The 17,112-nt window shown below is 29.6% G+C and overlaps 1 protein-coding gene across 1 annotated transcript in view; it reads left to right on the top strand.

Annotated features, from left to right (window-relative positions):
- Positions 1–300: 300 nt before the first annotated feature.
- The window catches only part of LOC118205203 (WW domain binding protein VOPP1-like), a 30,966-nt gene continuing 14,154 nt past the window's right edge, over positions 301–17,112 (top strand). The window contains exons 1-2 of the mRNA XM_035377496.2: positions 301–715; positions 15,348–15,403. Coding sequence (XP_035233387.1) covers positions 662–715; positions 15,348–15,403 — 110 coding nt within the window. The 5' untranslated portion in view covers positions 301–661. The remainder of the gene's footprint in view (positions 716–15,347; positions 15,404–17,112) is intronic.

The raw sequence follows: 17,112 nt of genomic DNA, 5'->3' as shown, positions 1-17,112 counted from the left end.
GCTGTTAATTCTTACAAGATGGTGACATATGAGTATGCTACTGAAACTATTTTAGACTTAAAAAAAAATTGTTTTATTATATATTATTCAAGTTATAGCAAATGTCTAAGTTACAGCAATATTTATATTTCTTCGGGAAAGATTACAGCAGAATTAATTATAGCTGATTAAAGTATGTGAAAATATAATATTTATGTATTATTTTAATAAAAAGTAATTTTAAAAGCACAAGTAATAGTAAGTGTAATTCTGTATATAAGTGTAATAATGAAATGTTTACTTCAACTACTACTGTAACTAAACAACAGACGACGATGCAAACATCGGTAATGTACGTGAATTATGATGCGATTGATGTAGATGTAATGTCTTTTACATTTCAAATACGCTGTGATTTAGCCCTTACAATTAAGTGCTGCTGCTGAAAATTGGTGTGAGTTTCTTTTAATCATGAAAGGAAGCAAAATAGTTATGTAGAGGGTCTTCAGTGGTTAAAAATATTATGTAAACAAGATGGATTGTGTTTTACCGAGAACTATTTTGAAGAAGTATCGTTTAACAGCTTCTCAAAATAATTATAATATTATTACCTTCCTGATGATTCACGCTTTTGTAACTTCAGTAGTATTTGTGTAGTGGTCATTACTCAGAAATTTTCATCATGGCATCCGTAGCGTATTTCTGTAGTTTTGTACTGCTGTATCTTTTAGAAATGGTAAGAAATGTTTTTCGTTTTCTGACTGTATAATATCGAAAAATTCATAATTGCATAGTACCGTTTGTCATGTTTGATTATTATAAATGGATAGGATATATTGTATTGGACCCATATAATTATGTAGCAGAAGTAAAATTCAGCCTTTTTAGTTTCGCTTTCAATTCAGCAACAGAAACTACCAATAAAAAAGGGGGGAAAGCATAGGAAAGGCTATAAGCAGAATAAAAATGTGGAAAATGATTGACCCCTTCTTTGTTTACTTAAGTAGTGTTATCTATTTAAATAATAATATTCATTATACTGTAAAAAAGTAAGTTTCCTAATTAAAAATTAGGTGTAGTAAATCATGATCAGTTTTCATTGTTACACAAATTAATAGTATAAATAAAATATTAATCTTTATATCTGAAATAAATATCAAATTAAGGTCGAATTTTAAAATCCTAGTATACGGTGCAGCCTTGGCGCGACTTTGAAAATTATCGCCAACACCAAAAATGATCCAAATAACGTCTATATATATATACTATACACATAGTATATGTATATACACACATAGTATATATACTATATACATAGCATATACTATGTTTGACTGTATATTTTCTTTGAATGACCCGTTAACTACTCATCGTATATGTCCCGTTTTTACTGCTCATCATAAAGTCGCCAAATCCCGTGTGCACCGGATAATAGGATTAAACCGAATTTTGCTTATTTTTAACATGCATTATTGAAAAAATACTAAAAATGTTTTACTAAAGTAAAAATTTTCAGTTGAAACTTTTTTGTTTGATCTTAAAAACATTTATGAGTGTAGTCAGTGGCTAAAGTGCAGAATCACCCATTTATTTGTTTGGCACTTTTTTCAAAAGTAAGAAGAAATGGATTTTTGTCAATTTTCTTTGACTTTTTAAGTGAAAATAGGTCGATGTGTACATGGATAAAGTCAAGAGTGTGCGCAATGCCATTTTTGTGCAATTCTGGGATTTTTTTTTTAAGTGAAAACAGATCGATGTGCACATGGATACCGAGTATGTGCGATTCTTAAAAACGCATCAAACAATGGGTGATTTAAGTGAAAATAGGTCGACGGGTAAAATTATAGTATACGGTGCTGCCTTGGCGCGACTTTGAAAATTATCGCCAACACCAAAAATGAACCGAAGAACGTCTATATATATATACTATGTGTCTATATACATAGTATATATACTATATACGTAGTATATACTATGTATTTTCTTTGAATGACCCGTTAACTACTCATCGTATATGTCCCGTTTTTACTGCTCATCATAAAGTAGCCAAATTCCGTGTGCACCGGTGTGTGATACTAGGATTAAACCGGTCGACGTGTACATGGATACGGAGTATGTGCAATTCTTAAAAACATTTATGAGTGTAGTCAGTGGCTAAAGTTTCACTCTTAAAATGCGCCAAACAGTGGGCGATTCTGCACTTTCCCTGTTTTGCTAGATATAACAATTCCTCCAGCAATCATTGGCTTAACAGTTTAGTAGTTTTAGCAAGCAATATTGTCATTTACATATACAGTCTTTTTTTTTTATCAAATGTCTTTTATAGAAAAATAGTGATATATTTTGTTTTAAGTTCAGTTTTATAATATGCACGTATGGATTTGCCTGGTGAAAAAGAAATGTACTGTATAATTTGTGCAAGAACACAGTATTATTTTGTATAATTTCTGAAGAGAACATATTCTATGTAACCATTCTTAAAAGACAGCTATGAAATTTCTGCAAGGAAAAAGAAAATACTTGCAAGTAGGTTTATTGATTGATTTTTGAGAATAAATTATAATGTACATAATAATAATGTCTTCTAATATGTATATATGTAATATATATATTTTTTTTAATTATAAGTCATTTTTTTCTTCTTTAAAATATCTCCAAACTCTGCCAAAATGGATGCACTATTGTGTAAGTAGCCAAAATTATATATTGTGTGGTCCTTGTTAATATGCCTTTTTTGTAGTCTATACATGTATTATGTAATGGATAATGGAGATAATTTAAAAATTACTCTATATTTTGTGAAAATTTTGTTTGTCTTCTTTAAGACTTAAAGGAATAACATGCAGTATACTGTAAAACAGCTTTCAAGTTTTAAAGGAATGATGTGCAATGTACTATATAAGTACTAGTTAATGAAAATGGTAATAATATTTATGTAAATTTTCAACTTTTCCAGATGAAAATCTGGAAAAATCTGCTTTACTTGTTTTCTGTGGGGATAATCACATTGCTAATTTTTTAGATTATATAGAATGTATTATGTAAAACTATGTCATTAAACACAAAGTCAGTTTTTGATATCTCAGTTTCTGACTATTTTTATAATTTAATATCTTGCACATTTCATTATCCTGACACCTTCACCTTCACTTTTTTTATTCTTTTTTGCTAGCCTTTTTTTGAATTGCTACATCTGTTAAAAATATATAGCCATTATCATTCTTTTTTTCTCCCACAATTCTTTCATATTTAATTTTAACAGTGTAAAATCATAAATACCAAAAATGAATTTAATGAAACTTGCTAGTATTTCCTTGGCAGATCTTTATTCCTCTATGATATAGCAGATTATTTTTCTGATGTATGTTAACATTAAGTTTTTATCTTTATTCTAAGCTTCAAAACTAAAATTTAATCTTAGAACTTTTAATACTGTCATTTTTCCATAGGAATTTTTTTTAAATAAATGATTTGAAATGAATAACCAAAAGTTTAGTATATTAATCTAAATTTATCTGGTCATAAAAGAAGTTTATCATCTTTAAAATTATTCATTATATTAATTCATTCAGTATAGAAATTGGCATTGAATTTGAAAAGCATTTATACATTTCTTGAGATGTGAGCTTCTGCATAAGCAGAAAAAAAAAAAAAAAAAAAAAAAGAATTCTTCATATACCACAAATCATGTAGTTGAATCACATAATTAGGTGTGTGGATATGATTTTCTTCCCTAAATGCATAAAATACTTTTAAAGCTAAAACTATTCAATTTTGTCATATTTGAAATATGTTTGATGTAATTTATATATATAATTTATTTATTAAAGAAATATTGATTATATTATCTCCTAAGATTAATTTTAGTAGAATTATCCAAAAAGAGGGAATCCATAGTTAGTAAGTTCAATTCTCAAAATTGTTTTAAAGCAACTTGAATGTAAATTGTGAAAAATGTTTAATGGGGACTTGAATCAGATCATGAAGAACAAAATTTCAATTGCAAAAAGAAATTTAATTAAAAGCAAGTAATTAAATTAAAAGCAAGTAATCATTGCCATTGATCAGTAATTAGTTTACTTTTCAAGGGGAACAAACCAACTCCCGTCCAATGAACAATAATTAAGAATTAAATATGAAGGTGTTTCATCCTTTACTCAAGTAATAAGGCGATGCCAAACTGGCAATTTAAGTTAGGCCAAATATTTCAATGAATTGAAGGGATCAAGAATGAATGCAGAGCACCAAAGAAATCATTCTGATTAAGCATTTTCGCTAATTCAATTTTGAGTGAAAAGCAATTTATGCAGTAAAATTGATAAATTACTAATTAAGTAATTGTTCCCCGACACCCTAAACCGGTCGACGTGTACATGGATAGGTGATAAAAGTTAAGGTGATAAAAAGGTGTTTATGATAAGGTGATAAAAGGTGATAAAAGTTGTGTTTATGCATTTTAATTCAAAACTATTTAAAAAATTAAACATTGGAAATTGGCATTATGAAATAGAACTCAAAGTAATTGAAATAAACATTAGAAAATTATGAAATATAATGCAATCTTTGCAAAAACAATTAAAAAATAAAAATTTAAATTTAAAATATATATAATAAGAAAAGGGAATGTACATGAAGATATAAAAGGCCAGAAAAAGCATTAATTAACTTACGTTCTTTCTAGAGGGAAGTGGGTAAAGTGTTGTTTTCACGTCTTACTCAGAAGAGTTGTGTGTCCGAAATTTTTTGTCGGCAGCAGGGGCTTTGAATTATTTCCGTTGGCAAAACTTGTGTGGAGTAATTATGGGAGAGGGAGTGACTAGTGCTTGAGGGACGTATGTTGCGGAGTTCTTCTTATGTGAGTGAAACCGTCTGTTAAAATTTTGAATATACTAGTGAATGGAAATTAATTAATTTCTGGCTAATTGTCGTGCCGTAACGAGGAAAAAATTAAGGAAAGGAAAAAAGGAATTTTCTTTGTCAAAGATCTATTTGACAGACTAAAGTTTATGAAATAGGCCCATTTTTTTAGTAACAGCATATCTGAATACAGCTTTTTAAATTATATACAGCTTTGTAATTACACTATGTACAAATCCTTCAACTGATAGTCATCCAACTTATACCGCCTTCTCAGGTTTAGGAACAAATTATTATATCCTTATCAGTTAAATGATTTAGAGTGAGTATTTAATGCCTGGGTTAATCTTTGGAATATGGTAACAGGTAGTTTGGCGAAATTTTGGTAAGGCGATAAAAGTTACTAGCTAGGACTTTAGTAGTGTACATGGATAAAGTCAAGAGTGTGCACAATGCAATTTTTGTGCAATTCTTGGATGTTTTTTTAAGTGAAAATAGGTCGAGGTATGCATGGATGATACCGTGTATGTGCAATTCTTAAAAACGCAGCAAGCAGTTTGCGATTCTGCACTTTCTCCCAATTTCGCACCTAATCTTCGTCATGATTAAGCATTTTTGTTCCATAAAAGTTCTAGTATAAGCGTAATTCGGCTAGCAGATTGTTGGAAAAAATGTTGAGTTAAAAAAAAAAAAAAAAAAAAACATGCCTTTACTTCGTGAAAACAAAATGGCGTACAAAACAAAACTAGCAGGTTGCTGTAGCAGGGTTGGTTGCCAAATTTTCGCCAAAAAATCGCCAAGTTACCATAATCCAAAGATTAACCAACACCTACTCTTTTAAGGCAATGGTTAATAAATTGATTAGGTATTAGATTATTTTTAAAATTTTAATAAGGAGCAAAATTTTGCATTGTAGATCTATCATATATGTGCAGATATTTTTCGTACGTTGTATTTGATTTATTATTGTATTGTTAATTACTTTTTTTTGGATATGTTGGAATTCCAATTTATTAATGTTGTTAGTATTGAAACTGAAGTTTCTTGTTTTGTCAAAAAGTAAAATTTTTTTGTAGTTAATGATTTGAAGATCGAGATAGTCTATGCTATTTTGTGAATTATTAGTTTTATTAAGTGTAAGGCAATTTGGATAAGTCTTGGAGTATTCAATCTTATTAAAATTATTAATTGTAAAAAGATCATCTATATATCTGTAAGTGTGCTTGTAGTAATTTAATTCTTGTCGTAGATTTTTTTGGAAGTTAAATTCTTTGATAAATAAAAAGATATTACAAAGCGAGGTACTGGAATGGGACCCCATTGGAAGACCTCTGACTTGTTTAAAAAGTTGATTTTTAAATTTAATGTAGTTATGAAAGAGTGTGCATTTTAGTTAGGTTTTCCATTTATTAAGATTCATAATCATGAGCATATCAGGGAAGAGTTTAGGCAGATCTAGTAGACTAGTATAAATTTCTTCTAAAGGAAATGAAGTGTATATATATATATATATATATATATATATATCAGAAGTTTTCTTATTTCCCAAACATAATTTCTTTTGATGGGAACTAAATGATGATGTAAGTTAGACTAGGCAGATTTTAGTTTAAAAAGAAATAATTGTTTTTTAATATACTGTTAATGATTTGTCAGCAACTTCCTTTAAAACATTTTTTTTTCTTGCCAAAGAATGCTAAAATATCGTTAAATGAAAGGGAAATGATTTTATGTTATGTTGTAAGCACTGAGGCTAAATCAATAATTGACTGAAAAAAGAATCAAATATACATCTGTACAAAATAAAACTAACATTATAAACTCTTATTCAAATGTATGGACAGTTTTGTTGGACAATATTACATTTTGGCTTTACAATCATCATTTTAACACAAAAATACAAATATTAGCATTATCTATAAAGTGTGCTATGTTTACACTGAATAAATAAGACAGATTGAAGACTTAAAAAGTGTCTTTCATTTGCCATAATATTAATATAATATTAATGTATGCTGGATGAACACACATAGGGAAGAGTGCTGTTTTTTCCTTGAAGTGAATAAGATAATAACTAAGGAAAATATTCTAATATGCATAAATGACTCATTTCTCATAGTGAAGAAAGTTAGCTGAGCATAAATAAACATAAAAAAGTATTCGACATGCTAACTGCCAGTTACAAGGTAACTTGTAACAGCATTCTGGCTCTTGATGCCCACTACGATTAGGCTCATATTGTCGTCCGCTGAATTTATATTGCCAACTATGAATGTTTTTGTATCAAATACATGTTACTAGATTTCTGGGTTAAGAACAATGAATATGTAATGACAGAGAAAAATGAAATAAAAGACTAGTATTAAATGAATTTATTCTTAACATAATACAAAATTAGCATTGAAAAAAATGCTACAGGAATAAACTAAAAAATGCAGTACAATGTCCGAAATCCAGACATCCAATATCTGGACCTCTGACCACCAGAAAGAAAATAAAAGTAAATATATGACATAAAATAACATTTAAAAAAAATCTTTCCACCAGTTCTATTTTTCTCAGACTGAAGACTGACAGTTCTGCATGTTACATTCACACATGTGCACTAGATTTAAACTGGTCTAAAGTCCAGAATAGTTCAAGTCCCGACAATTCTGGATCACAGACTTTGTACTGTACATCTAATTTCCATCAATATCTGAATTGTGTGATTGGAAAGTTTCCATTTCTGAATTACTCTTATTTTTCTAACTCCCATTTGGTTGCTTTCTTTTTATGTGACATAATTATTGTGGTCTTGCAAATGGAAATTATTTAAAACTAAACAGTTTTCTGTTATGCACAACAATATCCAACACACTGAACACACAAGAGAAATGTGCAAGCGGGCATTCTGCCAAAAACATAAGATCATCCAGAAAAGGTATTACAGTCAAAAGTCTTTAATCCGGACTTGTCGAGATTTCGGCGATTCCAGATTATCGATTTTTTCCAGATTATAGATCATCAGTTTAAATCTGGTAAGATGGCATGCAGAAATTTTAAAATTAAAAATATGAAATCGTAATTTATGAAATAAAGAGCGAGTATGATCTAAAGGGTATCAAAATAATATATATATAAAGCTTAATATTTATTTTTTTACTTTATTAAACATTTCTTTCAGTGCGCGCATGCGTAAAGCATACATTACGCATAGTCAAAATTAGAAAATTGCAACCAGAAAACTATTTGATGTGTATTCGTGATATTTATAATGACGAGGAATTTGATTTAAATCATGTCAAAGATGGAGTACATCGAGATGAAATACTACATTTAGTAAGGAATTATAAGTCGTATAAAATAAAAACATCTGCCCTGAAGATAAGGATAGTGCTGACAGATCAACTTCCAGTTCATTGCGCCCTCCCCCTCCTTCCACAGAGCAGCGTGAAATTGTTAAACAGATTTCGGAATGGTTAGAGAAACAAAAGATATGCCTTTATCCATTTTTTGCAGCAATTCCACTTTTTTGTTTGATGGACATCAAAACATACTTTCGCTTTGTAGATCCTTTGGCAGCTCTAGAATCGGAAATTCTTTTTGACATAATCGAAGGTTCAAGCTTACTTTTATAAAATTGTTCTAACAGTCTGTAAAAAATAATAAGCCGGATCCAATTAGAAGATTAAGGAACAATGCAATCTGCAACATTAACTGAAATAGAGTATTAGATAATTTTAGCTTAGCTTATACAGTTCATTATACATTAAACGTGCATGCGTAAAGGTATTATACGCATGCGTAAATGCATTATGTGCTTATGCATGTTCAGAAAGTTTGTAGCTTTAAGGCTTGCATTATGGACGTCCACATTAAAGACTTTTGACTGTAATTATATGCCACAAGTTGAGGAGATCACATGAGAGTTTGCTCTTCTCTGGAAATAGGACTGAAGAAAGGAAAGTCTTTATGTCATCGGGTTATTCTCATCAGTTGTCTTTCACACTTTTATTTTCGCAGAAATAAATGTGAAGATTCACATTCATGTGTAATGCTGAAACTAAAAATGTTGAAAATTTTTTTACAACATATGAATTTTACACTAACAGTACATATTACACTGCTTACTTGTATAAATAACAGAAATATTCTTTCTGTAGTTGATAGAAAAAAAATTTCATTTGAGCAGTTTCTGCCCCAGTTATAGTTGATTAATGTGACATTTGCCAATATTGTGACCTTTTATGCAAGAATTATTTTCATTCTTTTTTTCTAAAATTAGTTTGGTTTTTTCTAAAATTAGTTTACCATTTCAACCACGTGTAATAATGCATGTAGATTTTAGCCGCCAAATCGATAAGAAATCTAATAATTATTTATTGTAATTAATAAAATAACTATAATAATAATTTATTATCATAATTATAATTAATTATTGAGAAATTTCTGTTTTTCAGTGTATATTAATGTACACTGTGCAAAAAAAAAAAAAAAAAAAAGGGGGTGGAGGCAGTTCTTTATCTCCCGTTCTACCGAGCCAATTGACGAAATTCAAATTATATTTTCCATGTATTGAAAGTGCGACTGAGGATATATATTAGATTTATATGTAGCATTGTTCTGACTTAAGTATTTTGACACAAAATCGGGCTTTTTTCTTAAATAACATACCAATTGTTTTCCATATTTTGATTCTGCGACTCCGATTAAGCCTAGATATTAAATTTTGGAATTTAACAAATTTAACAATTTATCTTGACAATTTTTTCAGTTTGCGCCAAGAATAATTCACTTGGTGAACCTCTTAATTTATAGCAACCTACTTTCATTTGCCTTTTTTTCTTTGTGCACGAAAAAAAAAAAGAGTGGGAAAAAAGTCGTTCATAATTTCAAATAATTTTAACAAAGTGCATACACCACATTTTCATTATTATCGCTTATAACAAATACGCCAAATTTCAAAATGTCCAAAAATAAAAATTCACGTATATCTTAAGAAATTTTGAATAAAAAACTCTTACTTTTTTGCAAGTATGCTTAGAAATACATCTACTTTAAGATGATGACAAACATTTTATTGGTTATAATTCAAACTTTTTTCATAAAATTTTTAAAGATTATTTAAAAATACAAATTAAAAAAATAAATCGTATTTTTTTTTTTTTTTTTTTTTTTTTTTTTGGGAATGAAGGCAAATTAGAAATATGAAAGGAAGAATCAAATATGTTTAATAAAAAAGAGATATTAATAAATATATATCAAATTTAATTAATATTAAGGAGCTAAAATTTTGAGAGCTAATTTTTTAAAAACTACTTGCGTGATTTTTACAAAACTTGGCAGTTTGGCATAATTTGAGTTATAGAATCAAAATATGCAAACAATTGGCATGTCATATCAGAAAAAGTCCGATTTTTTTGCCAAAATACCTATGTTAGAACAATGCTATATATAAATTTAATACATATCCTAAGTTGTGCTTTCGAGACATGCAAAGCACAAATTGAATTTCGTCAGTTGGCCCAGTAGAATGGGATATATAAAAACTTTCCCTTTTTTTACACGCAGTGTATATATATATTTTACTTCAAAGGTTAAGAAAGTATATTATACTTATTAATTATAGCAATACAGTACAAAGTCTGAGATCCAGTCTCGTTGGGACTTCCGTGATTCCGGATTTTTCTGGATATTAGATCATCAGTTTAAATATAGTAAGATGGCATGTAGAAATAATAAATTTAAAAATATGAAGTCGTGATTTATGAAATAATGAAGGATTTATGATCTAAAGGGTATCAGAATTTAGGGAAAGAAACTTAATATTTATTTGTTTACTTTATTAAAGATTTCTTTCAAGTTGTTTAAGTTGCTTCATTTTTTGTGCTAATACTTTCTCTTAAATTCTACAGACACACATAATTTCAGTAAAATCCTAGTTTACGATACCGCCTTGGCAGGATTTTGAAAATTGTTGCCTACACCAAAATGACCCATTTACTCATCACAAATGTCGTGTTTACAGCTCATAATAATGCTGCCAAAAGTCAACAAATCCCTTGTGTACCATATACTAGGATTAAACAAAAAATTTCTTGTTCAGTTATAAAGTTCCATTGTTAAAATCCTGCAATTGCTATGTCTAGAATTCCAACTAACTTGTCAATCGAAATTTTTTTTTCACTTTTAGTAACCTCTCTGTCACTTCTTCACTACCAGTAGAATTATTTTGTGGATTCTAGAACCATACTACAGATTTCATTATCTGTTTATTTGATTGATGATTGAGGAGCATTGGCATCATAATGAAAAATTTCTTTTATATCATCTTCATATATTACTGCTTCTCCACATCTCTTTACAAAATCTCTTAATTAGAAAATTTGCGATACCCGGAAACTTTCAGATTCACAGCTATCATCATAAAATTTAGCTGTTCTTCACTATACATATTTGGTTATCAATCAAGAGATTGGTGACTAAAGACAATTTGTTCCGCTAAATTTTATCTTGCTTCTATTGCGCACTGAGGCAATTAAGCCCGATTTGTATTAGTTATTTATTACACTTAAACCTCTTCCTTGCACTTGTTTAAGGCTTATCCGAATCCTGAATAAATAAATTCCCACATATACTTAAGGCTTATTGAGGGCCGGTGCTAGAAATCTTAACCGCCTATTGCAGTCTCTGCGGATCCTAAATCCATGCTACCAAGTGCCTCCCTATGTCTAAGTTCTGCCGCTTGGTACAGCCATACACACTGTGGTACAGGTTCTGGTTTTATTAGAATAACAAATCAGTTATTCTTAATTGAAACAGCACTAAATGTAATCTTTTGGCCTATGAGTATGATTAACAAAATTTACTTTTAGCATATGGAAAGAAATATTTGTTAAATTTTTCCTGTCAACATTTTTTAGCACATTATCTGTATTTTATTTAGTGCCGAAATGAAATTAAGAAAAAAGTGTTTTGACTTGAAGACTGAAGAAAACATTTATTTCTAGTTAATTGCTTATCATATAATGTAGCAGAAATTTTAAGATAGTTTCAAGTTGTCTTAATGGTTGTTTACACAAAATGATGAAATACAATTCTGAATCGTATTTTTAATTTAATTCTTTTAAACAATCAAGTAAAGCCGCAATCACTTACTCTGGGCTCAAAGTAATTAACCAATTGGAATTCATTAGCTTGTAACATGGTTCACAGATAACTGCAAACATATATCTTTCAATAATTCACTTTTTTAGATTTTTTTTTTATTTCACAATAATATGCATAGTTCATAATGAACATACAAATGACTTACGCTTAACATTGGAACCAAACACCTTCATAAATACTGGGAAATTGATAATTAGATTTTCATAATCCTCAGCATTCCTAAAATTCATATTAGTCATTAAATTGGCATAGTTAAAATTACATGAGAGAGTACATGTATTAGTTTGATTAATAATTTGTTATAAAGAATTTCAGTGTTCATCTAAAAGTATTATAATATGTATTGATCATCCTGACTGTTTGTTTTACTAATTCAAGATACACCAAAATTTATCAGTTCTGAAAGCAACTGGAAAAGTTGTGGTCTGAAACAGTAACATTAAAAGAAATAGAAGATATTTGTGAAGCAATCTGTGAATATGACACTGTAAAGTGGAATATTTTATTTTTTATTTATCAAATTCCTGTCATTTGGCCTCTAGGCCATCAGACAGCTGACTCTCTAATATATTGCATCATGACAAGAAAAGCAGATAGTGAGGGTACTCGTTCTATTATGAAGCAGTTATATAAAGAGAACACGTAGGAGAGTCTCCAATGTTAAAACGAAAAAGATGAGAATGGAGGTAATCATGCCCAGTTAACATTCTAAAAGCTGCAACTGTAACCACACAAGTCGAGTCAGGAACAAGCTGTGGTCTAGAAAAGAGTACATTCCAAGGTCTGCCATTCAAAAAATGCAAAGCTGTAGTGAAGAAGAACATTATACACTGTTGTCACTCATTTTTTTATATATTCACAGTAATTCACAGAAAATGAAACTCTCAACAGAATCCACAAACTGTAATGAGGGAAGCAACTCCAAAAGTAATTTTGGAATAAGATGCTGTGGATTTCACACTGGCTGTTCTCATCTGGTCACAGTCAGCCATGCAGAAAACCACTAAAACAACCAGAAAACGGTCTTGTTTTAAATATTGTATCAAAAATGAAATGTCACTGTTCACTCAATCTTTTTCATGTCTCAAATGGAACTCAATTCATACAGCGTCTTCATATCTTGATTCAATGTACTGAATTAAGTCAATCATCTCACAATTTTTCAAATAAGTTAAAATGTGCATGCAGCAATTAAAATTATGCATCAGTAATAAAAGTTATGTGCTGCAATTTGTTCCTACTTTGCCCTAGAAAGGCGACTCATGCATTTTATTGAAATCTCAGCAAAATGGGAAACCTACAAAATCTCTCTTAAAAAATAATAGATCTAATAAATCTGTCTACAATTTATTTCTTTAGCAATCCAAAGGCCATTTAAACAATCATATGGCAAAGTGCTCGAATTTTTTTTTTTTTTCTCGAAAGTTTTTTTTTTTTTCAAAGCTGCTACAATCTTGTCTACTACAATGAATTTTTTTACTATATATCTCAAATTTTCTTAACTTTAGTTCTTAGGCTTTCTAACAATTTACACACAAGGAAGCTTTTTCTTTCAAAACAATAGTGGACGAGCGATAAAATCGCCGAACACTGATAGTTCCGACCTGGGTTTAATTTCAGATGAATGGGCTGGCTGCATGGGTTTTTCATGGTTTTCACTATGTATAAGGAGCCAATTTCCATTAGAAAGTCCTCTACGAAGATATCCCTTCCCCCTTAGGCAGATAGACAGCTCTGTAGTATGCTTTGCCATTACCAACTAAACCAAACCAAACCAAACCTTTCCAGGCAATGTTCATTTTTCTGAGCAAGCTTGCTCCCAGCTCAAAAACAGTTTCGCTCATTAAGGCAACAGAAGGGATTACCTCTGTGCTATGGACTCAAAAGGCAAAAAGAATTTTTATTCATAACCTTTTTTTATCTAGTTTGTCGGCATCTGTGACTTAACCATTCATGCCCAAATTTATTTATCTGTGCTGTCATGGGATCGAACAAACAGCTGCAGAACATTCTGCATTTTAAAATATGAAAATGTGAAATGTTTTGGGAAGAGTGGGGTACTGGGAGTGTTCACTATTTTTCCAAGTTCTAAAATCCATGTGAAATGTATGTATAATTATATAAAAACTTATATTGATTTTTGTACTAATATGTGTATTATATATTATTTATTTAGTTATTTTTTTAATATGATGCATACTGAAATTTAAATAGAATATGAATTGTAATCTAGAACTACTCTTTTTTATGTTGGCCACTTATTAAAAGGGTGCAAAAATTGTCCATACATCAGTGGGATTGTAATCTTCATGTACTAGAGATTGCTGTCGGGCGTATGAGGGATACAATAGGTTGCAAAAAGACCTTGTGTAACTCTTTCTGTCAAAAAACCTTTTATAGAATTATATGTATATGTTTTGAAGGGACAAGTATGTGTTGTTTTATTGAAATCTATGTTTTAAGATGAAAGACATAAATGAAGTTTTGAATGAATTTATATTTAGAGTTCTAATAAGAAAATAAGCATCATTCTGATGATATTTTGAATTGATACTGTTATGTTCTACTTCCCAAGTTAATGTATAATTTTACATTTTATGAAGATTATGAAATTTACATCTTTGAAACATATATCATCTCATATATAGCTTATATGTATGTACATAAAGGATACTTATTTAACTATTAATAGGTATTTCTCTTCATGTGGTGTAAAGAGAAGTGATAAAGGTATGTTTTAAACTTTGGTGTGCTAATCATTGTTTTAAATGTTACCCAAATGTTATGCATTTTATTAACTTTTGAAATTGAGATAAAATCAGTTTAATGGCCATGTGCTAGTAGCTTTAGGCAGCTTCACCATTTTTCCTCTGTTTTCATAAATGAGAGAGCAGTTTTTATGTCCATGAAAACTGCTTGTGGACTTCATTAAAAATCTATGCTTGAAGGGTTATTTCCCTTATTTTCTTTTCTTTCTTTTTTTCTTTTCTCTCTCTCTCTCTTTTTTTTTGGGGGGGGGATTATTGGTTGGTAAATTCAGCCCTTTATAAATAAGCAATTTTTCACATAAAGAATACTGTTGCAATAGAATATGACCTTTGGATGGTAGACAGTACAAAATATGATGAACATTAGCTTTTTAAGAACCTTAAAAAAAGCAGAGCTGTAGTTCAAAAGGTTTACACTTCAGTTATGTATTTCAATGAAACATTTGTTGCAAGTGTATTGGTTTGATTAATATTTTGTTTGAATAATTTGTTATAAAGAATTTCATTTTTGCATTATTACATTATTTCAATTTATTTGCATAAAAATCTAAAGACATCTATGTAAAAAAAGTTTTAATTATAATTTTATAGGCAGGTGCCAAAGAATGTCGCTATATTTATGAAAATGGAGACTTGAAATATTTTCAGTAAGTATCTTAAATGGTAAAATTCATATTTGGGCTTTATTTTATTTGAGATTATTATTATTTTATCTGAGATTTTATCTGATTTATACTTTGTTTATATAGTAGTATAATAAAAAATAATAGTTGTACCTCATATTCATGAAAAGTAACTAGAACAATCGGAAAATTACTTCTAAGTTTTGTTACTTGTGTAGCGGAAAAGTAAATACTCTCTGATTATCTGCATCTTCACTATAAAGTCGTCAGCTCGTTGATGACTTTGGAGAACACTCACAAACAAGTCGATTAATTTTTTGTCAAGGTAATGCATGCAAGGCAACAGCCATTTTCAAGCTGGCAGAAGACTAAGAATATTATATTGGAAGTACAAATAAATCTCTGCTGTTTCACAAAAAGTGGCACCATTAGTAAGCTATGATTAAAATTGTCATGATTAAAATTGTCTGATGTAAAGCATTATATCATAAATTTGGACGTTTGGACATCTGCTAACAATATAACTTTGAAATATTAGCGATTTTATTTCACCATCGTATATTTTTTCCCTGTGAAAATGTCAAATTTTGAACCAAATGAGGTAAATTTGCAGTAACTTTTGATTTACTTCCTTTATTTGAAGAAATCTGCAGCTGATATGCATTGATTGCTTGTAGAAGCATACGGTGAGGCCGCCTTAATTGAGAGAAGTTGTCATGAGTTGTTTCAAAAGTTAAAGAATGGGGAATTTGATGTTGAAAACAAACAACGTAGTGGAAGGAGGAAAGTGTACGAAGATATGGAATTGGGAGCATTATTGGAGGAAGATTCAGTGCCAAATTAAATGCAATTTCTACTTGCATTTACATTAGGAGTGACTCAACAAGCAATTTCACATCATTTAAAATCATTGAAAATTATTCAAAAGCAAGGAAATTTTCTTCCATATGAACTGAAGTTGAGAAACATTTAACGTCAATTTTTTACACGTGAAATGCTTCTTGCGAAAAATTTTTATACTTTGTATAATTACTGACAAAGATTATGAGTGGGAAAAGAAGACAAGCTCTTGTAGATATAATGTAAACCAGCCTGGCCCACCTCAGGTGACTTTTGAAGTCAGTATGTGGGAAAGCAAACATGCAAGGTGCTGGTGAAATTCATTCTACTAGATGTGTTAGTGAAATGTGAAGCATAAATCTGCTGTTTAAGAATTAGATTTTGCTGTTATTTATACTCAAAAGTTTTACTCTGTAGTGCTTTGCATAAGATTTTTTTTTCCTTAATTTTTTTTTTTTTTTTTTTTCATTTTACAATAAAAAATTTTCGTACTTAAATATTAAATAAATGGTTACTATTATATTATTTCTAATGTAATGCTAATAATAATTCTCATAATATTAAATTATGCTTTCTGTGATAATACATGTCTATAAATAAATTCATGGATATAACATTTATTATTATTAAAAAAATATAAAACAGCACAGAGACTAGCGAGAAGCAAAGCCCTTATAAGTAATGGCTTCGTAGTGGTCACCTTTCCAAATACTGACCGCATTGTTGACTGCTTGGTTTTAGGTGAATGGCAAAGGAGGGAATTCTTATATCTCAGCTAGTGCGTTTAATAGCATCAGGAATGCTATTAAACGAGGACATAAGTAGAATTACAGCAAGTTGTTATTAATAAGAAATGTTAATTAGGATAATGTGCTTCTGAATATGTTTTCAAG

The sequence above is a fragment of the Stegodyphus dumicola genome, chromosome 8 (assembly GCF_044657685.1).
Source record: "Stegodyphus dumicola isolate Sdum_Otavi_A_Nest chromosome 8, ASM4465768v1".
Taxonomy (NCBI): domain Eukaryota; kingdom Metazoa; phylum Arthropoda; class Arachnida; order Araneae; family Eresidae; genus Stegodyphus; species Stegodyphus dumicola.
Note: the sequence above shows the minus strand (reverse complement) of the source record. Positions and strands in the feature narration are given on the sequence as shown.